The 24,282-nt window shown below is 57.5% G+C and overlaps 1 protein-coding gene across 3 annotated transcripts; it reads left to right on the top strand.

Moving 5' to 3' along the window:
* The first annotated feature begins 5,095 nt into the window (after positions 1 to 5,095).
* On the top strand, positions 5,096 to 23,220 carry ASRGL1 (asparaginase and isoaspartyl peptidase 1). 3 transcript variants are annotated; one of them, XM_054725090.1, is made up of 7 exons: positions 5,096 to 5,232; positions 5,656 to 5,973; positions 9,218 to 9,360; positions 10,272 to 10,429; positions 20,700 to 20,818; positions 22,420 to 22,557; positions 22,883 to 23,220. In XM_054725090.1, exons 2-7 carry the CDS (start codon positions 5,784 to 5,786, stop codon positions 23,086 to 23,088), a joined length of 954 nt encoding a protein of 317 aa, XP_054581065.1. In that variant the 5' UTR covers positions 5,096 to 5,232; positions 5,656 to 5,783; the 3' UTR covers positions 23,089 to 23,220. The 3 variants fall into 3 exon arrangements, with proteins under 3 accessions (XP_054581065.1, XP_054581064.1, XP_054581066.1); XM_054725089.1 differs by having other exon boundaries at positions 5,617 to 5,973; XM_054725091.1 differs by having other exon boundaries at positions 5,100 to 5,232; positions 5,617 to 5,973; positions 22,447 to 22,557.
* Positions 23,221 to 24,282: the final 1,062 nt, after the last annotated feature.

Below are 24,282 nucleotides of genomic sequence, written 5' to 3'. Positions count from 1 at the left end.
CAAAAAGAAGGGGGGCGGGGGTGTAAAAATATATCGCCTGGTGTTCCCACAATACGCAGATGGAGAAGAATTAAACCAAATGGAAAGAGGTGAACTTGTTCAAATTAGATACATTTTAGTAAAATCGGTAAGGTTGGAACCAACAGTAAGCCATGAGTTTGGGAGGAGGGGTGAGGGGGTCTTTAATAAACGGTCCCCTCTCAGCCAGGCAAACACTCAGAAGGGGGAGACGTTCTCAGTGCACTGAGCTTCCAATATGGTAACAAGGAGAGTGGTTTCCTTAGTCCATGCACAGCCCCCAAGTCCCAGCCTGGGGGGTGGGACTGAACCCGGGCGCATCTTTGGAAGACCCGCAGCTGACCTGCTTCTCGGAGGATGTCCCCCGCAACAGCCTCACCTGGGGACTGGTCTGAAAGGCAACTTCTTAGACCTCAACTCAGATCTACTGGTCAGGAAATCCAGGGATGGCCCTACAAGCCGTCTCACCGGACCTCCGGGTGATTCCGATACATCGGAGAACACAGCCTGTGAGCACGTCCCCTGTGGTGGCCAACAGACCCCAAATGTGTTGTTTCCTGGACTATTGGTCCCTGGAATGATTGACAACACATTTAGGTAAAGACTGACGAGAGCTGTATGACCAGACCCTGCGGGTCCCTCCCCCTGGGATCCTCGTGGCCTGACACCCAACGCTTCTTCGGGTTTGGGCAGAAACGGTACCTCCTGAGGGAGTCCTTCCTGCTACCCCAGTTACAACCGCAACCCTCCCTCCCTCCCCCTTCTCTTCTCCTGTGGTCTTCAGCACCTTCTAATGTACGTTCCCCTTCTCCTCTGTCCTTGCTTCATTATTCCTCCCCCCTCTATGAAGTAGGCTTCATGAGGGCAAGGGTTTTTGTCTCTTTTCATCACTGATGTAGCCCCAGAGCCAAGGACAGTGCCGAACACCCAAGGGACGGTCAAGCCGAGTTTCTGAGTGAATAACCACGAGGGTAAGAGTTGGCCCCCGGGAGACCCGGAGAAAGGACGATCGATGAGGGAAAAGGGTTCCTGGATAAGTCCGGGTCAGAGATGGTGAGGAGGTGGCGATGGAATTGAAGAGGAGATGGACTGCAGAGTCCACGTTCAGAAAAAGAAACATCAGCCAAGAGATCGGAGCTCCAGTGTGACCCGACTTGCATTGTGCCCTCTGCTTACTCTGGGGCGCTGAGAGGGCTGGGAAGGGTGCGGGGGACGGAAGCACCGGGACTGGAGGCCTGGGAATGACTCCCATTTGGGAGCAAAGTCGTCTCGGTGAGGGAGCGATACTGCTCTAGCCCCGGTTTGGCCCAGCGGGTCAGAGCCCCCTGAAAGAGTCCGGAGTCCATTCAACAAAGTTGACCTGGGCCATGCGGAGGCCCCAGTCCCCAGGATTGCCTTCCTGGAAAGGACCCTCCGTGAGCACCCGGCCTGGGAGCCGGAGGCTGACAGGGCTCCTGACTCTCGAGGGAGGGGTGGCTGTGCAAGTCACACCCTGCACTGAGGCTGGCTCCCTGGGTCCTGCTGGGAGGACAGGCATTGCTGTGGGTGCCGGCCAGGCATTCTGCACAAATAGCCTCGGTTCTCAGTTCGAGATGGCAAAGGGTGTGGGCTTCTTCAGAGGAGGAGCGAGACGTGGGAGACAAATCCAGAATAGAACACAAGCTGGTCACGCCACGAGCACAGGGAAGGTCTGCTAACCAGGGCGGCAGGTGGACGTCACCTGATGGCCCCGCAAAGGCAAGGCGGAGGGCTCTGAGGTGAGGCTGCCTCTGAAGCAGGCCGTCCTGCCCCGCGTGTGCAGAAAACGGGGCTCCCGGAAGGCCCGGCCACAGCCTGGAGCTCTGGTGTAGACGTGGCTGCTAGAACTCCAGAGGCAGAAAAATGGCCCTCCTGTGGCCACCCTGCCAGGGGTATACGGGGGTCACCCCCTTCCCTGCGGCCCAGGCTTCCTTCTGTGAGACAGTGGCACCCAATGACCTTCCTGGTTATTGGTTACCGGACTGTGGGCCTGGCAAGTTCTGATCCCCAGAAAGCATGTGACCTGGGAGGGGAGGCCCTGCCTTTCAATCCCATCCCTGGCTGTGGCTCAGGTTTGTTCCTGCCTGAGTCTCAGGCTCCCAATGGTTCAGAGCAGGGTGGCTCCGGGTCACCTCTATCCCTTCCTGCTGGAACGTTCTGGGGTTCCAAGCTTGCATTCTGCTCTAATGCCTGTGCTATTCCCACCGTCATCGCTTCTGTGGCTTCCCGATTCCAAACCCGCGTTGCCTGTGCCCGATGTGGGGAGGCTGGGGGGGCGCCTACAGCTGCCAGCGCACAGGGGGGGTACTGCCACACAGAAGGGGCGCCCACACAGGCCTCACACGCCCTTCCCCTAGCCCCACCCTTGTGCTTGAACACGTTCTCCGCCAGGTCAGACACAGAGAAGACAGAAAAGGGACCTCGTCCTTCCCTGTCCACCTGCGATCTCTGACTCTCGCTTCCCAATGGGACTCCAGGTGCCTAAGGCACTAAGTCGGGGACTCCTCTGCAGTCTGTGCAGCCTCCTCTTCTGCCTCCTCCTCCCCCCAAGGAATGGCTGATTGGCTTGGAAAAGACAGTCGTTGGTGAAAGAGGCAACTCCAGGGTTCTTGACCAGCTGAGCAAGATGACAAAGGGCATTCGAGATCCTAGACCAGCGGTCAGCAAGCTTTGTCTGTAGCAGCCAGAGAGAGAACAGCTGATGGTCTCTGTTGAAACTCCAAGTTGCTCCTCATAGTTTGACAGTGATCATAGACAATATGTACACAAAGAGGTGTGGCTATCCTATATAATAAAAGGCTAATATGCAAATTGTCCCCATGGGCGGGAGTTCGACCTACCAGGAGTTAGACGTGCGCTGACCACCAGGGGCAGCATGGAATATGGCAGGGGGTGCAAAGGGAGGCCCCGGCTGGCAGCCAGCAGCCGCTAGGGACCCTACCCATGCATGAATTTCATGCACTGGGCCTCTAGTCTATATATATATATGTATATGTATATGCTAGTATATAAAAGGCTAATATGCTAAGTGTCCATCTGACCAGTCGCTATGATGTGCACTGACCACCAGGGGGCAAACACTCAACACAGGAGCTGCCAAGCTGTAGTGACTTGGCAGCAGCGGTTCTCATGTGATACACCCGAAACCAGAGAGGAGGGAGCCCGATCCCTCACGGGGCCATGCGATTCCACCTTTGGCCGTGAGTTATGTTGCTGCTGGGGCACTGTCAGCCCCGAATCTGGCTTACTGCACTCTTGTGTTTGCAGTCCACACCCTGTCTGATAGCAACTTTGCAGAGTGCCCCCTCACACTCTGGGGACCCCTCAGGGAATGTCGGAGAGCCGGTTTCGGCCCGATTCCCACAGGCCAGACTGAGGGACCCCACCTCCTGGGGGGACCCCGCTCACTCCGCAGACACCATTCTAGCCACAGCGCCACCCCAGGTTCAGCCAGTCAGGGAGGGATGATGGAGGTTAGCTCCAGGGTGTGTCTGGCCTGTCTCACCCAGTCCAGCCCCTCCAGCCACCTTCTGATTAATTCCCTTTCAATGTGCATGAATTCGTGCACCGGATCACTAGCATTCTAAAACTGTATTTGTGGACACTAAAGTGTGAATTTCATATAGTTGTCATGTATTGGGCTCCAAGGCTCTGAGGCTCTGTTCCAAAGCTAGACTAGGCTCAGAGGCTAAGCTTACACACCAGGCTGGGCTCATTGGCTAAGCTTACACACCAGACTGGGCTCATTGGCTAAGCTTACACACCAGGCTAGGCTCATTGGCTAAGCTTACACACCAGGCTAGGCTCATTGGCTAAGCTTACACACCAGGCTAGGCTCAGAGGCTAGGCTTACACACCAGGCTAGGCTCAGAGGCTAGGCTTACACACCAGCCTGGGCTCAGAGGCTAGGCTTACACACCAGGCTGGGCTCAGAGGCTAAGCTTACACACCAGGCTGGGCTCAGAGGCTAAGCTTACACACCAGGCTGGGCTCAGAGGCTAGGCTTACACACCAGGCTGGGCTCAGAGGCTAAGCTTACACACCAGGCTGGGCTCAGAGGCTAAGCTTACACACCAGGCTAGGCTCATTGGCTAAGCTTACACACCAGGCTAGGCTCAGAGGCTAGGCTTACACACCAGGCTAGGCTCAGAGGCTAGGCTTACACACCAGCCTGGGCTCAGAGGCTAGGCTTACACACCAGCCTGGGCTCAGAGGCTAGGCTTACACACCAGGCTGGGCTCAGAGGCTAGGCTTACACACCAGGCTAGGCTCAGAGGCTAGGCCCTGCCCCTTGCCGGTGGGCTCTGCTCCCCGGTGTTTTAGCCCCGCCCAGCCTTCAGCGGGAAGGGAAACTACACTTGCAGTGGCTTTCGGCAGAAGTCCCTGCGCGACCCCTGATCGGTCCTTTCTCGCAAAGGATGACTCCAAATCCTTGCAGTTTGTTGGTTCAAAAGGCAAGGTCCTGATCAGTGAGGCTGGAGCCACGCTGCTTGGTAGAGCTCCATGGCGCGATGGGGCGGGGAAGGACCGCTTGGTAAGGGCTGGCCCAGGGCTGCGCGCGGTGCAGACAGTCCAGGGCAGAGGCAGGCAGCTCCAGCGGCTTCTCCCGCAAGAGCAGTTCCCATGAGGGCCCCTGGCAGAAATGGCTGCTACGCTTTTTTTTTTTTTTTTTTTTTTTTTTTTTGAGCCCAGTTAGCCACCAGAAGCCCTTCTTAGTAGGTGTCTTCGTTCTCGATGTCCACAGTTAAATTACAAAACCTTCTCACCCGGCCCCACTCTGGGGTCGGGGCGGCGTGGCAGCGGCTGGCTGACACAGACCCTCTGTCCGCGCACCTCGCCAGCAGCCACCCCCCCCCGCCCCCCCCGCGCAGCCTTGAGGGAGGAGGCGGTGCGGCATCCCCGGGAGGCTCACCTGGTGCGGGGCCAGCGTCGCCCCGTCCGGGGGCCAGAGCCCCGGGGGCGGGCGGAGCGGAGACGCCGCTGACCGGGAGGGGGGCGCCGGGGCCGCGCCGCACGGAGCGTTAGGCCATCCCGCGCGCGCCCCCTCGTGGCCCCGGCGCCCTTGCAGGCGGGGCAGTTGCGAGCCCAGCGGTTTCCAGACCCGCCGGGCGGAGGGTCTGGGCCTTGCAGGTTCCGAGTCCTGCGGGGCGGCCCGGCCCGTCCCGGAGCCCGGCGTCCGCCTCCCGCGGCGCCTCGGTGAGTCCACGCCCCGGCCCCAGCGGCGGCCCCCGGCCCGGGCAGCACCCTTCCCGGGGCCCGCGGTTCGAGGCGGGAGGGCGCCGGTGAAGCGGCACCGCTGGGTGTCCAGCCGCAGGGATGCCCGGGGGACGGCTGGCGGGGAGCCGCGGGGCGCCAGCAGCGTGGGGGGCCCCCGCCGTCCATGCCCGTGACACTCAGACCCGACGTGGAGCCGGGAGGCGGGCGGGGGCTCTGGCCCGGGGCCACCCTCGCACCTGCCCGGCCAGTGGCCCAGCACCCGGGAGGGGCGGGGGCGGGAGACACGGCCCGGGGGCGCTCTAGGCTCTTCCTGCGAAGCTCAGACCCCCCGCCTCTTCCCCCCACCCCCGCCCCGGTTTCCAGAAGGGGCCCGAGCTGAACCCCGCCTTCCTCCCGGAGCAGAAACCCGACCGGGTCCCCAACGGAATCCCCGAGCGGACGGCGCCCGTGCGGGCTTCCCGGGCCCCTTAGATGACCTTCTCGTCCCGCTGACCCCGAGCGTCCGAGCGTCCGTCCGAGCGTCCGTCGACATGAACCCCGTGGTCGTGGTCCACGGGGGCGGGGCCAGCCACATCGCCAAGGACCGCAAGGAGATGGTGCGCCAGGGCGTGCTCCGCGCCGCCACCGCGGGCTACAGCGTCCTGCAGGCGGGGGGCAGCGCGGTGGACGCGGTGGAGAGCGCGGTGGCCGTGCTGGAGGACGACCCCGAGTTCAACGCAGGTGCGTGCGCCCGGCCCCCGGAGTCACCCCAACCTTTCCAAACGAACCCGCTTTGTGGTGGGATTTCATACGCGTAAGAGATTTCATTTTTCTCTTGTCACCTGTTGACCAAGTTGCTTTAAACTTTTTGAAACTTTTCCTCCCTTTTCCCCCGTTTCACCTCTCCCCATCAGTAAGAGGTGTTTTTATTACTTCTTTTTGGGGGGGCGTTGGGGGTAGACTACATACCATAAACTGTGTCCATTTTATTATTTTCATTTAAAATGTATTTTATTGATATTTTACAGAGAGGAAGGGAGAGGGATAGAGAGTTAGAAACATCCATCAGCTGCCTCCTGCACACTCCCCACTGGGGATGTGCCGGCAACCAAGGTACGTGCCCTTGACCAGAATCGAACCTGGGACCCTTCAGTCCGCAGGCCGATGCTCCATCCACTGAGCCACACCGGTCAGGGCACCTGTGTCCATTTTAAGTTGTGAAGAATGCATAATACACCCGTGTAACCACACCACAAGCAAGATTTTTTTTTTAGTTTTGAGAGGATGTTTATTCAAGTCGGGGATAGTGACACGGGAAGGGCCTCGGGTAGAAGCAGCAGCAGGAGCGAGACCGGGCCACCGAGGAGTCAGATGAAAAGGGACCTTGGCGGCAGGTTGGGGGGCGGGGGGCGGGGTTAGCGCTGGTGGAGCGGCCACTGGCCATTGTGCAGCTGCGGGGTCTCCTCGAGTTGAGGGGCTGCAGGCCTGTGGGGGGAGAGAGGGGCGGGAAAGGCCCCGGCATGCTGCTGGGAAGCGGAGCGCACCCACAATCAAGGTTTAAAACCTTTCCATCACCCCCAAAAGTCGCTTCTTCGCAGTTCATCTCCCCGACTCATCCCCGGCACCAAGCACCCGCTGATCTGCCCCTGTCACTGTGGAGTTTGTTCTCTGGGATGTCTTGTCAATGCCGTCTTCCGTGTGTGCCGCTTTCACTCAGCCGATCCGAGTGACAGCAAGCATCCCTCTGAGGCCTGCTGCTCCGACAGTGGTCTACGAAATGTGCATGATTAACTCATTTAATCCGCACTCCAGGCTTAGGAGCGAGGTGTAACTATTACGCTCACTTATCAGATGAGAACACTGAGGTACAAAAAGGTTAAGTAGCCCAGCCAGTGGCGTGGCTCAGGGGTTGAGCGTTGACCTGTGAACTAGGAGGTCACGATTCGATTCCCGGTCAGGGCACATGCCCAGGTTGCAGGCTCAATCCCCGGGGTTTGATGTGCAGGAGGCAGCCGATCAGCGATTCTCTCTCATCATTTGTTAGATTTTTTAGATTTGCATACCTCGTTATTTCACGTATTTTGGTGGGGGGGGGAAAGACGACATGCTTTTTAAAATTTCAGTTACCCCCCTCACCGGTTTGGCTCAGTGGATAGAGCATTGGCCTGCAGACTGAAGGGTCCCAGGTTCGATTCCGGTCAAGGGCATGTACCTTGGTTGCGGCCACATCCCCAATAGGGAGTGTGCAGGAGGCAGCTGATCGATGTTTCTAACTCTCTATCCCTCTCCCTTCCTCTCTGTAAAAAAAAAAAAAAAAAAAAAAAAATCAATAAAATATATTTAAAAAATAAAAAAAATACAATTTCAGTTCCCGATGGTTCGTTGCTGGGTTATGAAAACAGCTGATTTTTTTCACATGCTTGTGTGCTATATGAGCTCATTTGCATGCATCTTCTCGTCAGGGTGTCAGTTCAGGTCTTTGACTCGTGTTTCAGTCCGGTCGCTTCCTTCTTGTGGAGCTGTGAGAGTCCTCTGTCTGTCCGCACGCAGCGCTGTACCACGTGTGTCTTCCACAAACACCGCCTCTCCGTCTCCGCTTGGCCTCGCCTTCTCCTCCCTGTGTCTCGGGGCAGAACCGTTCGTTTGATGTGGTCCCGGTGCATCCCTCTGGAGCTGGACCTGAGGAGCCAAGCCCAGGGTTATCCCTGTTTTCTCCCAGCTGTCTCCGAGGCGTTGCGTGGTTTTGCGTTTTACACTTAGGCCTGTGACGCATTCTGAGTTCATCCCCGGGAAGGGCGTTAAGAGTGTCTGGGTTTGGTTTCGTTTTGCACGTGGACGCCCAGTGGTTCCCGCACCGTTTGTTGAAAAGGCTTCGCTTTGCCCCGGGCGGTTGCCTTGGCTCCTGAGATGCCGCACCTCGTTCCGCGTGTACGGGTTTGCCCATCCCACCGGGCAGTTCGCAGGCATCAGCGAGGTGTCCAACAATTCAGCTCAATCCTGACCCATCTACACCCCTGATCTGGTGTTCACCCATCCAGTATGTTCTACTGCAGACTTCTTTTCTCTTCATCTCCAGAACTTCTAGTGGAGCCTTTTCCACAGTTTCCTCCACGTTCTGGTCCGTGAGGAATGTAGTGATAACAGCTGTTTTAACATCCTTGTCTTCTAATTCTATCTTTTGTGTGTCATCTAGATCTGTTACCATGGGTTGATTTTTTTTTTTTTCCTTATTATGGGTCCTATTTTCCTGTTTCTTTGTGTGCCTGGTAATTTCCTACAGGCTACCAAACACCGAATGTTACCTTGTTAGGGCTGGATACCTTTATAATCCTTTAAATATTCTTGAGCTTTGTTCTTATTCCATTTTTACAGATAAGGAAACCATCACAAAGAGGTTAAGGATAGCTAGACTGCCCTGGCTGGCTTGGCTCAGTGGATAGGGTGTCAGCCTGCAGACTGAAGGGACCCAGGTTCGATTCCGGTCAAGGGCATACTAGCATGCTTGGGTTGCGGGCTCCATCCCCCGTAGGGGGTGTGCAGGAGGCAGCCGATCAATGATTCTCTCTCATCATTGATGTTTCTCTCTCTCTCTCTCTCTCTCCCTCTCCCTCTCTTTCTGAAATCAATAAAAATATTTTTTAAAAAGGAGTAGCTAGACTTATAGGCATTACGTAGGCAGAGAAAGCTGGCGGAAGTGTACTAGCGGTAAAGGGCGCAGCATTGCCAAGGGCAGGGCAAGGATGGTGCAGGGAAAGCTAACATCGCAGACCACGTCGCCAGGGAGAGGAGGCGGAGCTGGGAAAGGGAGTCCGGAGGGCTCCACAGTGATGCTTGGCAGGCCATGGGGGGCCCGGTCAGGCTCTTGTCTTAAGAAATGTCCCTTTGGCGACGGGGCGGAGGGTGAATTAATGTGGGCGGCTTAGCGGAGACCCAGAAGCCAGTCCTAAATTCTGGATTCTCGCTTTCACCTTCCTTGTGGGTTTAGGTTGTGGATCCGTCTTGAATGTAAACGGGGACGTGGAAATGGATGCCAGTATCATGAACGGAAAAGACCTGTCTTCGGGCGCCGTGTCTGCCGTCCGATGTATCGCGAACCCCATCAAGCTGGCGCGGCTTGTGATGGAGAAGGTACGCTCGGCCACAGAAGCATCCTTCCCCTCGGGGGGGGGGGGGGGGCCCGCCGCTGCCGCGCCTCAGTGCCTGGGGGGCCTGCCCGCAGGGACGTACTTGAGGTCACTCTAGGTCACTCTCCCAACACGCACGTAAGAACGGGAGGAACGTTAAGCTCCTCCACGCAGCCAGGACGCCGACTCGGTGGACAATGGCACTCGACCAGTGATCACTTCGCTTCCGTGTTATCTTCCCGTGTCCAGCCTTCTCACAACACATAGAACATAGCACATGCAAACTGAGCAGGCCAGCTGTTTACTAGTATGTATTAAATAAACATGGATTGTGTTCTCTAAGTGTAAGATCATATGTAGCCCTGGCCCGGTGGCTGGTTGTTTGGAGCATCATCCATACACCAAAATGTCAGGGTTCAATTCCCAGTCAGGCACAGACCGAGGTTGCAGGTTCGATCCCCAGTCGGGATGCATACAGGAGGCATCTGATTGATGTTTCTCTCTCACATCGATGTCTCTCTCTCTCTCTGTCTCTCTGTCTCTGTCTCTCTGTCTCTCTGTCTCTCTCTCTCTCTCTCTCCCTCCCTCTCTCCCTCACATTCCCTCTCTTTTCCTCTCTCTCTAAAGTGTTTAAATATATTCTCGGGTAAGGAGTTAAAAAAAAAAAAAAAGATCATATGTAAGTCACATTTCTAGCAGTATGCCATCATTTTGGTTTTTGTGGGGTTGTGTTTGTGGGGTTTTTTTTAATAGAAAACTCAGAGCCAGCCTCTTTTCAACATTCATAAAAGTAAGCCACTGAGATGTGCATTTTGGAGGTTTTGTGCCCGGAGAGGAGGCATTGCCTTCACACAGTAGGAACAGTTAAAAAGATCTCAGCTTTTCCAGAAACTCACCATGTTTCCTCTGGTCCAGACGCCTCACTGCTTCCTGACGGACCGGGGTGCCGCAGAATTTGCCGCCGCCATGGGGATCCGAGCGGTTCCCCGGGAGCAGCTGGTCACAGAGAGGAACAGGAAACGCCTCGAGAAAGAGAAGCGCGGGAAAGACGCTCAGAAACCGGAACCCCAAAAGTAAGCGCCACCTGTGGCCGCGGTGGGGGTTGCTCAGGTGTGAACGCTGGGCGGCTGTTGGGTTACTGACAGTTCTTAAAGAAGTCCAGTAGCGCTCGGCAGTTTCACTCTTTGAACAAAGTAATGCCCACTGAGTAACGGGAAAACTGCTCCTTTGCTTTTTAATCATAAACCTAACCTCACTTATTACTGCTGCTAGAGGCCCAGTGCACAAAATGCGTGCACTGGCAGGGTCCCTAGCGGCTGCCGGCTGCCGGCCCGGTACTCTCTCCCTTCCCCCGGCCACCTGCCAGCGCCAGGGCCTCCCTCCCTTCCCCAGGCCAGCCCACCCCCTGGTTAAACTCCCGGAAGAACTCTGGTTGAGGGGATAATTTCCATACTGTGCTTTTATTATATAGGATGAGAACTCACTCACACTAGGCTAGTAGAAGCTCCCTCCCAACATGATTTAATACAAGAGTGCCTGTGTTATTGTGTGAACTCTTCAATGCTTCTTTTTCTTTCTTTTTTAAATATATTTTTATTTTATTACTAGAAGCCCAGTGCACGAAATTCATGCATGGGGGCAGGGGTGTGTGTGTGTACTTCAGCCCGGCCTGCACCCTCTCCAATCTAGGAGCCCTCAGGGATCAGGCCTAAACCAGCAGTTGGACATCCCTCTCACAATCTGGGACTGCTGGCTCCTAACCACTCACTTGCCTGCCTGCCTGATTGCCCCTAACTGCCTCTGCCTGCCTGCCTGATCTCGCCACTAACTGCTCCCCTGCCGGCCTGATCGCACACCTAACTGCTTGCTCCCCTGCCAGCCTGATCGCTGCTAACAGCCTCAGCCTCGGCCCCTGCCACCCTGGCTTTGTCTGGAAGGAAGTCAGACGTCCGGAAGACATCTGGTCAATCCGGTCTAATTAGCATATTACCCTTTTATTAGTATAGATTATTTTTTTAATATATTTTTATTGATTTCAGAGAGGAAAGAAAAGGGAGAGATAGAAACATTAATGATGAGAGAGAATCATTGATTGGCTGCCTCCTGCACGTCCCCTACGGGGGATCAAGCTGGCAACCCAGGCATGTGCCCTTGACCGGAATCGAACCTGGGACCCTTCAGTCCTCAGGCCGACGCTCTATCCACTGAGCCACACCGGCTAGGACTCACTGATGCTTCTTGACCAGCTTGCTATCTTATAGACTGAACACATTCTCTGTCATCTCGTGTCCCCTCTGAACTTCCTTAAGCCCGTGTATGGTGCAGAGAAATTAGCACAGCTCTCAGAAGTTCCAATTAGTCATACGTCCTGAACTACAGTTTTCTGTTACGGGGTTCAGAATCCCAAATAAAAGCCCCCAGATTTGAAACGAAATGTGAAGAATAAAATGTGGACACGGCCTGGGGGTTCACAATGGAACGCAATGAAGGACGCCGCCTGGTTTCAGAGGTTCCTCAGGGCCACCTAGGCCCTAGGGAGCTTTTGCAATAGAATCATGGCCGGGCCTTCGACGGCGGCCAGGGGCGCACAGGGGGCCGTCCCCACGCTGCGAACGTGTTTCACAAGGACGGCCTCACGTCGGGGGCTGGTGACAACCTCGAGTGCGCCGTGCTGTGCACAGGCCGGAGTGCCAGGAGCGGGGGTGCTCTGTCCGTGGTTCACGTGCCTTTTCGCAGATGCCGCCACGTTGTTTCCTAAAAACCTGGGAACAACACCCCTCTCCGCCCGCCAGTCTTGCACGAGGGGCTTCTGCCCTTCGGGGGACCCTCAGATCACAAAACCACAAAGCAGTTGGTGTGTTCCAGGTACCCGGGCACCTGTCACTCAGCCGCGGCACCGCGTGACCCGTAGCCCTCGGCGTCCACGCTCGTGACTCACACCATTCAGCCCCCAGGGAGGCGCCTCCGTCCGCCCCTCGCTCTGTGCCCTCGAAGCAGAGGCCGCCCGAGGCTGCAGGGCGGTGGACGGTGCCCCTGCCGGCCTCGGCGGGCCGCTCGGCGTGGGGAGGAGCAAGCAGCAGCAGCAGGTAAGAGACAAGGGCAGGCCAATAGCTCGTCAAATCAATCCTCACAGAACGAAGTGTTGCTTCTCAGTCGTGCCACGTCTCTGTTCTCTTTGCTTAAATTTGTGGTTCTGGGGTGTTCGTGAGTTGGTACAGCAACTGTAAGACTTGTCACTCTTAAGTTTGTTATACAGGGCGTCCCCCAAAAAAATCTATACACACTTCAACAGCTGATAGCTCCATGTTGGAAATGAAATGTAGCCCTAACCGGTTTGGCTCAGTGGTTAGAGCGTCGGCCTGTGGACTGAAGGGTCCCAGGTTCGATTCCGGTCAAGGGCATGTACCTTGGTTGCAGGCACATCCCCAATAGGAGGTGTGCAGGAGGCAGCTGATCGATGTTTCTCTCTCATCGATGTTTCTAGCTCTCTATCCCTCTCCCTTCCTCTCTGTAAAAAATCAATAAAATATATATATTTTTTTAAAAAGAAAATGAAATGTATTTTAATAAACTCTGCCTTTATAATTATTCCAAGTGTGTGCATACATTTTGGGGGGACACCCTGTATATGTAGGGCTAGATCAGCACTGTCCAATATGAGTGCCTTATTTTTAAAAAGTAAAAAGAAACAGGTGAAATTAATATTATATATTGAACCCATTACGTCTAAACACGTCATCAGTATAAGAAATTATTTGAGCCCAGGCCGGTTGGCTCAGTGGATAGAGCGTCGGCCTGCGGACCGAAGGGTCCTGGGCTCGATTCTGGTCAAGGGCACATACCTCGGTTGGAGGCTCCTCCCCGGCCCGGGCCCTGGTCAGGGCGCGTGCAGGAGGCAACCAGTCGATGTGTCTCTCTCACACGGATGTTTCTCTCTGTCTTTCCCTCTCCCACTCTCTCTGAAAATCAATGGAAAAATATCCTCCGGTGAGGGTTAAAAAAGAAAAGAAAAGAAATTATTTGAGATGTTTTATAGTCTTCTTTCATACGAAATCTTCAAAATCGGATGTGAACTTGACATTTGCAGCCCGTCTCCTGCGGATGCCCCGTCTCCTGGGCCGGGTGCCCCGTCTCCTGGGCCGGGTGCCCCGTGTGGCCGGTGCCCGCTGGGCTGGGCCTGCAGGAAGCCGGCGCTTTACGTTGGCAGCTGCACGCACACTGACTGTCAGAAGCAGGAATGCTTTTATTCTTATAAAAGGTTTAAGCAATTTAGTTGAATTTTCAAAGGTATAACGTTAAAATTTTCAGTTTTTAAGCAATTTTGGTTTTAAGAGTCATTGTGATTCATGGTTTGACTGTAGTATCAATAGATAATTTTGCATCTTTTAGGAAAAAAACTAACTTTTTAAAACTGTGCCTAACATTTTTCTCTGCTTTGCTCTTTATTTTGGTGAAACTATATTCTGATTCTGTGCATTCGATGTCATTACATTTCGCTTTTCATCCCTAGATGGTTGGAAACGGGTGCAAGCCTCCCGCTCTTGCCAGGAAAAGACTAGAGGCGCCCGAAGGGAAACCGGGAGGAAGAGGAGGGAGAGCCTCCAGGGGGCCGTCCGCCTGCGCTTTTAGAGGCGAAACAGTGGGAGTAAGCCCCTCCGTCCCTTCCCGGCGGCGCCCACAGCGGCTACACGCGGCGCGGGAGCCTCTGCGATGAAGAGCCCGTGACGGTCCAGACATGAACGGCACAGCCACGCTGCCCCCTCCGCCCCACAGCGCCTGCAGCCTCGGCTCCTTCGCCAGCAGCAGTGCCCGTGCGGGGCCGCCGCCTCCACAGCAGACCGCCGACAGCGCGGGAGAACAGTGGCCTAAACCATCCGTGTCACGGCCTTCAAAGAATGAGACCGGGTGCCCGGTATTAGCCACGCCGGACGCTGCCTCCCGGGACCGCAGCACCGTGGTTACAGAAACAACCGAGACTTTCTGACTAACAGTGATTTCACGATTTGATAAAATGCCAAGCGTGTGATTAGGATAAATAATAAGGAAACTAACGATCACTATCTAGAATAGAGATACAAACAGACTGAGTGAACGGGTAATATGTGAGAGATGAAATCACATGTAAACTTTTTAAAGTACTCCGTTCAACCAGAACGTTCCACCGTGAGAAGACATGTTGAACAACTAACATTCTATGTATCATTACATCCCCGGAGAAGAAAACCAAGCTTAAATCAATGAGCATTTCAGTGGCTTTACACCTGCTTTTTAAAGGACGCGTGTTGAATGAAGAGAAGAATTGGGGGAAACTTTTTAACTTCGACTAAAATGAATGTTTAAAATGCTCGCCTAGCCCTAGCTGGTTTGGCTCAGTGGATAGAGCGTCAGCCTATGGATTAAAGGGTCCCGGGTTTGATTCCAGTCAAGGGCACATGTCCAGGTTGTGGGCTCGATCCCCAGTAGGGGGCATGCAGGAGGCAGCCAATCAATGATTCTCTCTCATCATTGATATTTCTATCTCTCTCTTCCTCGCCCTTCATTTCTGAAATCAATAAAAATATATTTAAAAAAATAAAATGATCACCTGGCCGCGTGGCTTAGTGGTTTAACTTCGACTTATGAACCAGGAGGTCATGGTTCGATTCTCGGTCAGGGCTCTGGCCCCGGTTGTGGGCTTGATCCCCAGTAGGGGTCGTGCAGGAGGCAGCCGACCCATGATTCTCTCTCAACATTGATGTTTATATATCTCTCTCTTCCTCTCCCTTCATCTCTGAAATCAATAAAAATATATTTTAAATAAATTAATTAAATAAAATGATGGAAGGCAAGCCTGTGATAAGGGAGCTAACGTGGTTGGTAAGAAAAAGGTATATAATCATGAAGTGTGGCCAAGAATCCGGAAGTCCTCTGTGACACGCGGACAGCGCACAGTTTGAATTTTTCTAGGAGACACGCCCTCAGCTGGGCCGACGGTGATGCTGTGGGACAATCGGGTCTAGAACAAGGTTTCCGAGATCTGCCCGAAGTGGGACAGCTTGGTCGGACGCATGGCTGACGTTGCAACGAATCTCAGACGCGTGGTGGGAACACCAGCTAAAGGCTGCTGACGTAATTACATCCAATCTAGGTAAGAAGAGCGGACCCAAACCACAGGAGATTCTCCAAGAACAAGTCACAGCCTTTAACGGAAAGTGAAATTTAATTCTGAACTTATGCTATCAACAGTTACTTAGCTTGAACTGTTCATTTCTGTTGCTGAGCTTAACAAAAGCCTTGAAAACATCCACATTTGGTTATTTGCTTTTAAAAGGATTAAAAGTATTCTTTAGAGTTTAGAGAAACAAACCCAAAAGTGCCTGTGAAATGTGCGAGAACAACAACCCAACACAATAAAAGGAAATTGGATCGGGAAGCAGACACTGGTCTGACTGGGCGCACTGGGCGCAGACTCGAGGACCAAGTCCCGGCACCCGTTTCCGCGGAGGCCGCTTTGCTGTTCGCGCTCAGAGCGTTGCGCCGCGTGAGGAGAGGTTCATCTGGACAGCGCGCTGCTGTTTTCAGTTTTCTCTATCCACCAGCCCTTACGTTTGGAAGAACTTAAGATGTCCTGCGTGGGTCTAAGTGACAGTAAGTGATTGAGATGCAGCTGATCCAATGAAAATGGTAATATCTTCTGTGAAGAGAGTTTATCATATGTAACCCCATGTTGCATGTGAGTGTGGTCATGTTAAAATCGGGATCCACCTACAAATCTAGGTCATTCTGCTTTCAGAATTCTCTTGGAAATTCCAGTTGCTACTGTGTCAGCGGAGCAAAGTTTCTCCAACTAAGAACTTGCTAAGAGCCCTGACTGGTTTGGCTCAGTGGATCGAGCGTCAGCCTGCGGACTGAAGGGTCCCAGGTTCAATTCGATCAGGGCATGTACCTTGGTTGAGGGCACATCCCCAGTAGGAGGTGTGCAGGAGGCAGCTGATCGATGTTTCTCTCTCATCGATGCTTGTAACTCTCTCTCCCTCTCCCTTCCTCTCTGTAAAAAATCAATAAAATATATATTTTTAAAAAGAACGTGCTAAGAAGTCTATGGACTCAAGAAAGGCTGCTTCCCCTGTGGGGTGGGTGTCGGGTGCTTCCCCTGTGGGGTGGGTGTCGGGTGGGATGCTGCCGGTGAGAGCATCATCAGGGCTCTCTGATGTGAGGTGAGGATGATTAATGCTACGGAGTAAAGACGCAGTTGATGTATTTTGTGTGCGTCTGGTTTCACTCCTCCAGGCGTCCCCAGCTGGTGGGAGGATCCAGATGGGAGCAACAGCAACTAAGTCGTCATTGGTGGTTTGTCAGTGTCCGGTCATGTGAATACCAGAGCGGGACAGTATATTTTGAGACACATTTATCACATGTTTATAACTATTAAACTAGAGGCCCAGTGCATGAAATTCGTCCCTCAGCCCGGCCTCTGCCCAGGCGCCTCCCTCTTGCAATCCGGGACCCCTTGGGGGATGTTGGGCCTAAGCCGGCAGTCGGACATCCCTCTCACAATCCTAAAGGCCGCATGCACCAGTGACTGTACTTCTCATACAGTGAAAGGCATCTTGCTGTTGTATGGGCAGCTACACTTTTTCGCCCTGATCATAAAAAGCAGTACAAAACATGATCCTTCTCAGGCAGTAGTACCGTTTCCCCATCTTATGGGTGGGAAAACCGAAGCAGAGAGAAGTTAAGTAATTGGCTTTGTCACACAGTCATAAGTGTCAGAATCAGGGCTGACCACAAAATGTGCAAGCCAGAGTCCACGCATGTCATCGCTGCATCATCCTGTTTTGTCAGTGTTAGAGTAGCCTTGCCAGGTTTTAATTTTTAAATCGAAGAGACTGTTCCCAACATAAAGGGTAGGGTCCCTAGGCCTGGCCGGCGATCAGGGCCATCTGTGGGGCGATCAGGGGGCCCCCACTGGCACCCACCTTGACCGGCAGCCTGGCGCTGCCTGCTGGCTGGCCCCGCCCCCTGGTCGCCTCCCTCTCAGGGGGGCAAACGCTCCTGCATTGAGCACCTGCCCCCTGGTGGTCAGTGCGCGTCATAGCGACCAGTCGTTCCGCCGTCCAGTCGATTCGCATGTCAGGGTTTTATTATATAGGACAGTGTGGGCCTCCATTTGTGTTTGAACTCTTGCCTTGACCCCTTGCACGTGTTAGGGATGGGCTGCCACCTGAAGTGACTGGGGGTACTTCTTATCTGACACAGGAAGAAGGACGTTGTCATTTTTTAAAATTTATCTTTATTGTTGAAAGTATTACAGATGTCCCCTTTGTGTGTGTGTGGGGGGGGGTTCCCATTGACCCCTCCACCCCGTACCCGCCCCTCCCACGCCTTCACCACTCTGTTGTCTGTGTCCGTGGGGTATGCACATGTGCACGTAAGTTCCCTGGTAAAGCACCCCCCCCGCCCCCTCACCCCCACCTTCCCTCTGCAGTCCGTCAGTCTGTCCCCTGCGTCTGTGTCTGGTTCTGTCTTATTCGTCCGTTTATTTCGTTCGTTATGTTCCGTGTATGAGCGAGATCGTAGGACACTCCTCTTTCTCCGACTGGCTTTTTTCGCTTAGCACGATGCGCTCCAGGTCCATCCATGCTCTTGCAAGGGGTGGGAGTTCTTTCTTTTCTCCAGCCGCACAGAATTCCACCGTGTAGCTGTTCCGCAGCTTTCTTACCCACCCCTCTGCCCACGGGCCCTTGGGCTGTTTCCAGATCGTGTCGGCTGTAAATAGCGCTGCTGTGGACACAGGGGTGCCTTTCAGCGTTCCTGGGATGTGTTCCCAGACGTGGCATCGCTGAGTCAAATGGCAGTTCCGTTTTTAGTTTTTGGAGGACACGCCCTGCTGTTCCCCACGGCGGCGGCACCAGCTGCACGCCCGCCCCGCAGTGCGCGAGCGTTCCCTTTCTCCGCCCCCTCGCCAGCACCTGTTTGCGGCCGTTCCCCTGAGATAGGAACGGGTTTCCCCTCCTCGCCCCTCGAGCGCCGGCCGTGTCTAGCCACGATGCAGACTCTGCATGTGATTCCCTGGCCGTTGCCTCAAGCCTGTGCCCACAATGGAACTTCGGATTCTCTGTCCCAGCCCCCCTCCACGCACACCACCACCAAAACAGCAACACCGACCCCTAATCGTCTCCTGCATTTCTTTGTTTTTACTTTTAATTTAATTTCTATTTTATTTTAGTCCCCTCCATTTGAACAAATGCTTCCTGCAGCCTTCCCGCTGCTGGGCCCCAGAGCCTCAGCACTGCTCACGATTCCTCTCACACCTCGGGCCCCGTCGCCTCTCCAGCCTGCTTGTCACCCCCCCCCCTGAGACCCCCCAGCAAACCACCGTCTCCCCCACCTCCTCGCCGGCCGTGTCCTCCCCTGTCCCTCGGTCAGCCCGCAACAAGCAGAGTGACTGCTGCGCGAGGAGCCGGTAGAAGCGCAGCCTCCGTGCAGACGCCACGCGTGTCCCTGGATGAGTGTGCAGAGGGGACCCCCGTGGGATCGGCACTCAGAGCGAGAAGCGAGCATTGCCCGGCCGGCGGGCTCCGGGGTTGAGCATCGACCCAGAAACCAGGAGGTCAGGGTTGGATTCCCGGTCAGGGGCACAGGCCCGGGTTGCGGGCTCGGTCCCCAGCAGGGGGCATGCAGGAGGCAGCCGATCGGGGATTCTCTGTCATCACTGACGTTTCTCTCTCTCTCCCTCTCCCTTCCTCCCTGAAATTAATTTTAAAAATATTTTTTAAAAGAAAGAAAAGCACGCTCACTCTAAAAAATAAAAATAAATGGAGCATTGCGTCACTTTCTTTTTCTCACTAAGAAAAGCAGACATTGACTTCCCACCGCAGTTTAGGCTGTTCCGTCACCAGGAGGAAGACAGGACGGTGAGCGACAGTGGTCGCGTGCTGCGAGTCCCTGCGTCACAGACACCCCAGCCTCAGGGCAAGCGCCGTGGCGAGCGCAGCCTGGCCCTGAGGTTTCTCTCCGTGGGACGCGCTGTCTGTTCTTTACCTCCGGGGCATCTGAGCCGCTTTCTCCGCTGTCACTGCAGATGGCGGCGGCCCTGATCCCCTGGTCCCCGCGCAGCCGGCTCCCCCGCTGGGCAGGCTGTAGGAGAGCCGTCGATGAGCCGCGGCCGCAGGTGCTGCGCGTGGGTTCCAGAGGCTCTTTGTTATTTGTTATCCTCATCCGAGGATGTTTTTCCACTGGTTTGTAGAGAGAGTGGACGGGAATGAGGGGGGGAGAGAGAGAGAGAGAGAGCGAGAGAGAGAGAGAGAGAGAGAGAGAGAGAGGGAGGAACATCGATTGGTTGCCTCAGGGTTGGGGATCAAACCTGCAACCCAGGTACGTGCCCTTGACCCAGAATCAAACCCAAGACCCCTCGGTGTGCTCAGGGGCCGACGGTCTATTCACTGAGCCACCCGGGCCAGGGCCCCGGAGGGGCTTCCCCCGCCCTGCAGGGGAGAGTGAGGGCCCCGGCCCTGCACAGCCTGGCCCACACCCGACACCAAGGCCTTCATTGGAGCCGCGTGGGGGGGGGGGGGCGCCGATCCTGTCTACACCCCGCCGATGCTGTGAGAGTCTCGGCTCACAGCTCAGTGGCGCCCTCCCGGTGGCCTGGCGCAGGGTGGCCGACGCTGCCGAGTCCGAGCTGAGCGTGAGGGGCACCACGGAGCCAGGACGGCGGCCTCAGACAGGACGGCCCTGGGTCGCCGCCTGTCCTGTCCGAGCCTCCCACACTCTTCCTGCTCCGCTCTCTCCCGCCACGGCGGCCTCCCCGAAATCCCGTGGGCTCAGCAGCCGTGTTCGGGTTTGGGGGTCAGCGGGGCTGGCCCCCGCTTCCTCCGGGGGCCCAGCACAGCCCAGCCCACCGCGCTCCCCCTCGCGCCCTGCCGTGGCCTTAGTCTCCGAAGGTTCAGTGAGACCGGAGCTTGGCGCCCGGTGGCCTCTGGCCAGCCGCTCCAGGCACTCGGTCCGGCACTCAGAGTGCCCCACGCCTCCCACTGCAGCATCTGGGGGGCAGGTGGCTGCCGGACAGTTCCCCGCTTTTCCTCTGGGAGATGCGGACAGAGTGCTTGGGGGGAAAGCCCTGCGGCCAGCCTCGCGGCACCCGGCGCGGGGTCCCACCCCGACGGGAACTCCGGGTGTCTGGGGGAGGGGGACCCAGGGGATTCTGCATCGCCCTCCAGTCGGGGCTGCACGGCTACTTCCGCTTCCCCTGCCGCCTCCTGAGGCAGGAACTGGGGATCAGAGTGCGGCCCCTGTGCGGCACTGAGCGGCGCGACCCCCTCTTCCCGCTGCCACCCCTTCCCTTCTGCTTCCTTTCTGCAGAAACCTGGGCACCGTGGGTGCTGTCGCCCTGGACTCCAAAGGAGACGTGGCCTATGCCACCTCGACGGGGGGCATCGTGAACAAAATGGTCGGCCGCGTCGGGGACACGCCCTGTATAGGTAGTTTCCTTCCCGCCGCCAAGCTCACGTGCGCGGACGGCTCCCGCCCCTCTCCTCTGGCAGCGGCGGCGGTTGGGGGGGTCGCTGGGGCGCTGCTTCCCACCCAGCAGGCGCTCTGCTTTCCCTCAAGGGCTTGACCTGAAAGTCGGGGCGCCATGGGGAGGGAGATGGCGATCAGGAAGCTGAAGGTGCCCCAAGCTACCACCTGCCTCTTTCTTCTCTCCAGCCCCAGTCCCGGACCCACAGACTTAGTCACAAACGGTTACACACGCCCCCCTCTGCCCGGGCGCCCCCCTCTGCCCAGGCGCCCCCCTCTGCCCAGGCGCCCCCCTCTGCCCGGGCGCCTCCCTCTGCCCAGGCGCCCCCCTCTGCCCAGGTCCCCCCCTCTGCCCGGGCGCCTCCCTCTGTCCGGGCGCCTCCCTCTGTCCGGGCGCCTCCCTCTGCCCGGGCGCCCCCCTCTGTCCGGGCGCCCCCCTCTGCCCGGGCGCCTCCCTCTGCCCAGGCGCCCCCCTCTGCCCAGGTCCCCCCCTCTGCCCAGGCGCCCCCCTCTGCCCGGGCGCCCCCCTCTGTCCGGGCGCCCCCCCCTGCCCGGGCGCCCCCCTCTGCCCGGGCGCCCCCCTCTGCCCGGGCGCCCCCTCTGCCCGGGCGCCCCCCTCTGCCCGGGCGCCTCCCTCTGCCCGGGCGCCCCCCTCTGCCCAGGCGCCCCCCTCTGCCCAGGCGCCCCCCTCTGCCCGGGCGCCTCCCTCTGCCCGGGCGCCCCCCTCTGCCCAGGCGCCCCCCTCTGCCCAGGCGCCCCCCTCTGCCCGGGCACCCCCCTCTGCCCAGGCGCCCCCCTCTGCCCGGGCGCCCCCCTCTGCCCGGGAGCATCCCTCTGCCCGGGCGCCCCCCTCTGCCCAGGCGCCCCCCTCTGCCCAGGCGCCCCCCTCTGCCCGGGCGCCCCCCTCTGCCCGGGAGCATCCCTCTGCCCAGGCGCCCCCCTCTGCCCAGGCGCCCCCCTCTGCCCAGGCGCCCCCCTCTGCCCGGGCGCCCCCCTCTGCCCGGGAGCATCCCTCTGCCCGGGCGCCCCCCTCTGCCCAGGCGCCCCCCTCTGCCCAGGCGCCCCCCTCTGCCCGGGCGCCCCCCTCTGCCCGGGAGCATCCCTCTGCCCGGGCGCCCCCCTCTGCCCAGGCGCGGGCGCGAGTTAGCGAGCCGGGCGAGCGGAGGGCTGACGGCTGTCATTAGGTTGGAGTGGCACCAAAGCAATGTGCTGATCGCCACAGAAACGTTACAGATTAAAACGTGCCTCCTGAGGGCTGGCACCGCTTCCCTCTCGTTCCCAGGAGGGGGTGCTGGGGAGGGGGTGCAGCCTGGGCGGGTTTGGGGCAAGGGAGGAGCTGTCCTGGTGTAGCTGCCCCAGGCCTCCCCCTCCCCTCCCCTCCCCTCCCCCACCCAGATCCTCTGCATCCTCCTGATTTCAGGGCGGTCACATGTGCTTGCTGACCGGTCCACCTTTGCATCCCAAGGTCATGGCTACTCCTCCGACCTTGTCTACACTTTGGGACTTAGCGCCGATGTAGCATTAGACGTGGGCTGTGTGTGTGAGCGTCCTCACTCTTGCTCAGGTCGAACCCATCTTTTCCTCGGAGCAGGATGCGGGGGCTACGCGGACAATGACATCGGGGCCATTTCAACCACGGGGCACGGGGAGAGCATCCTGAAGGTGAATCTGGCCAGGCTCACTCTCTTCCACGTGGAGCAAGGTACGCGGAGCGAGGCCGCGCTGTCGGGGACGAGTGAACAGAAGCTGTCTGTGAATAGACGGGGGGCGGATCTCACCCCTTTCTCCCTTGGGGCACTAGCTGCTTCCAGCTTGTTAGCGGTACCGTCTGCCGCCTGCAGGGGGCAGCGGCGGCTCGGAGCCTGGGTGGGAGAGGGAGGAGGGCCTTGCGTGGGGCGGGCCCTCTCGGGGGCACTCAAATAGACATGGTCGACCAAGGCTCGGGTTTTCACCCTGCTGAAGGCTCTTCCATCAGCTCCCTTCGACAGGAGCTGACGCACTGTTTCCCGCCCTGCCCCTGTTTTCAGGAAAGACCTTGGAGGAGGCCGCTGAGGTGTCACTGGGTTACATGAAGTCAAAGCTCAAGGGACTAGGGGGGGTCATCTTGGTCAACAAAGCGGGAGACTGGGCGGTCAAGTGGACCTCGGAGTCCATGCCCTGGGCGGCCGCCCAGGCCGGCAAGCTGCACTTCGGCATTGACCTCAACACGACCAGTATCACCGACTTGATCTGAGCCCGCTCCCCTCCCCCCCAGCCCGGCCCGCCCCCCAAGACTGTATTCCAGGTGCCAGCCTGCAGGTAAAGTACAGTTTCCTGGCGTGGAGACTTAGCTTAAGCAATTAGAGCTAAAAAATGGGAAAACTCTGCCGTCTGTCCCTCGTTTGTTGCCTGGATCAGCGAGTATGTGGATGTCTGGTGAGGGGCGGGTTCCAGAGGGATGAGAGAGACGCCCACAGTGAGGAAGAAGAAACGCGTGAGCCTGGCCCAACAGACACTGCCCTTGGCATTGGGGGACCCGCCCCGAAGCGGCAGGGCTCCCCGCCCCAGCTGTGCACGTTCCGAGGGGCCGTGAGGGGCGAGGTGGGAAGGAGAGAGCCCGAGGAGGCGCCGAGAGCCCGGCAGGAGCAGCAGGGCCGGTGGGCCACGTCCAGTGGGGCCGCCAAAGGTCGCAGCCACCACTGGGCTCAGGCCAGCACGGGGCGCAGACACCCCGGGGGTCACTGATTCTTCTAAGTTCAGGTCTCCCCTGACGCACTGGTCCAGAGGTTTCCAGAGACGGTCCCAGGACCCGCGGTAACCCCTACGCCCTCGTCTGGGGATGAAGGTGATCACGGGCCAGTCTGAGAGCTCCCTGGGGTTACACGTGAGCCTGCGCCCGGGTCTCGCCGCTCAGCCGCCCGCGCCGCTCAGGGCAGCCTCCGCTGCCGCGCCCTGCGGGTCCTCGCGGTGCGTCCTGGGGCGCAGACTTCCCATTCCTCGCGATTCCAGGGCCTCGATAAAATGTGTTTTGGAAGAACGACAGTGTGGCTAGGAGCCCTGTGGACAAAGGCCGGGGCGCAGGAGCTCCCTGGTCTGCCGTGCGGACGGGCGTGTGGGCAGCACCGCCCGCCCCGCCGGGAGAGGTGGGCAGAGAGCTGAGCCTCTCTGAGCGGGTTCGGGAAGGAAGGAAACACGTGCCAGTGTCAGCCGGGCCTACGGCCCCGCCCGCCGGCCGCCGGCCAGGGCTCACCCCCGACAGCCACACAGTTCTGGCTCCTGACCTCTGACCCTGCTCGGGACTAACGCGGAAGAGGTCGCCCTGGAAGGCAGAACCGAGTTTAACCCTGCTGGTGACCCTGGGCGGGCCCGCTTCCTCTGTAAACACAGGTCACGCTGGGGAGCAAAGGGAATTAAAGAACTGCTCAGCGGCCCTGGCCGGTGTGGCTCA

The sequence above is a fragment of the Eptesicus fuscus genome, chromosome 13, assembly GCF_027574615.1.
Source record: "Eptesicus fuscus isolate TK198812 chromosome 13, DD_ASM_mEF_20220401, whole genome shotgun sequence".
Lineage (NCBI taxonomy): Eukaryota > Metazoa > Chordata > Mammalia > Chiroptera > Vespertilionidae > Eptesicus > Eptesicus fuscus.
This window is presented reverse-complemented; position numbering and strand designations above follow the sequence as displayed.

Bases quoted from the DNA above. Each gene is read 5' to 3' on its own strand.
- ASRGL1 (XM_054725090.1), top strand. From the start codon at position 5,784: ATGAACCCCGTGGTCGTGGTCCACGGGGGCGGGGCCAGCCACATCGCC. The intron at 5,974-9,217 runs GTGCGTGCGCCC...TTGTGGGTTTAG, and splicing joins CGACCCCGAGTTCAACGCAG to GTTGTGGATCCGTCTTGAAT. The intron at 9,361-10,271 runs GTACGCTCGGCC...CCTCTGGTCCAG, and splicing joins CGCGGCTTGTGATGGAGAAG to ACGCCTCACTGCTTCCTGAC.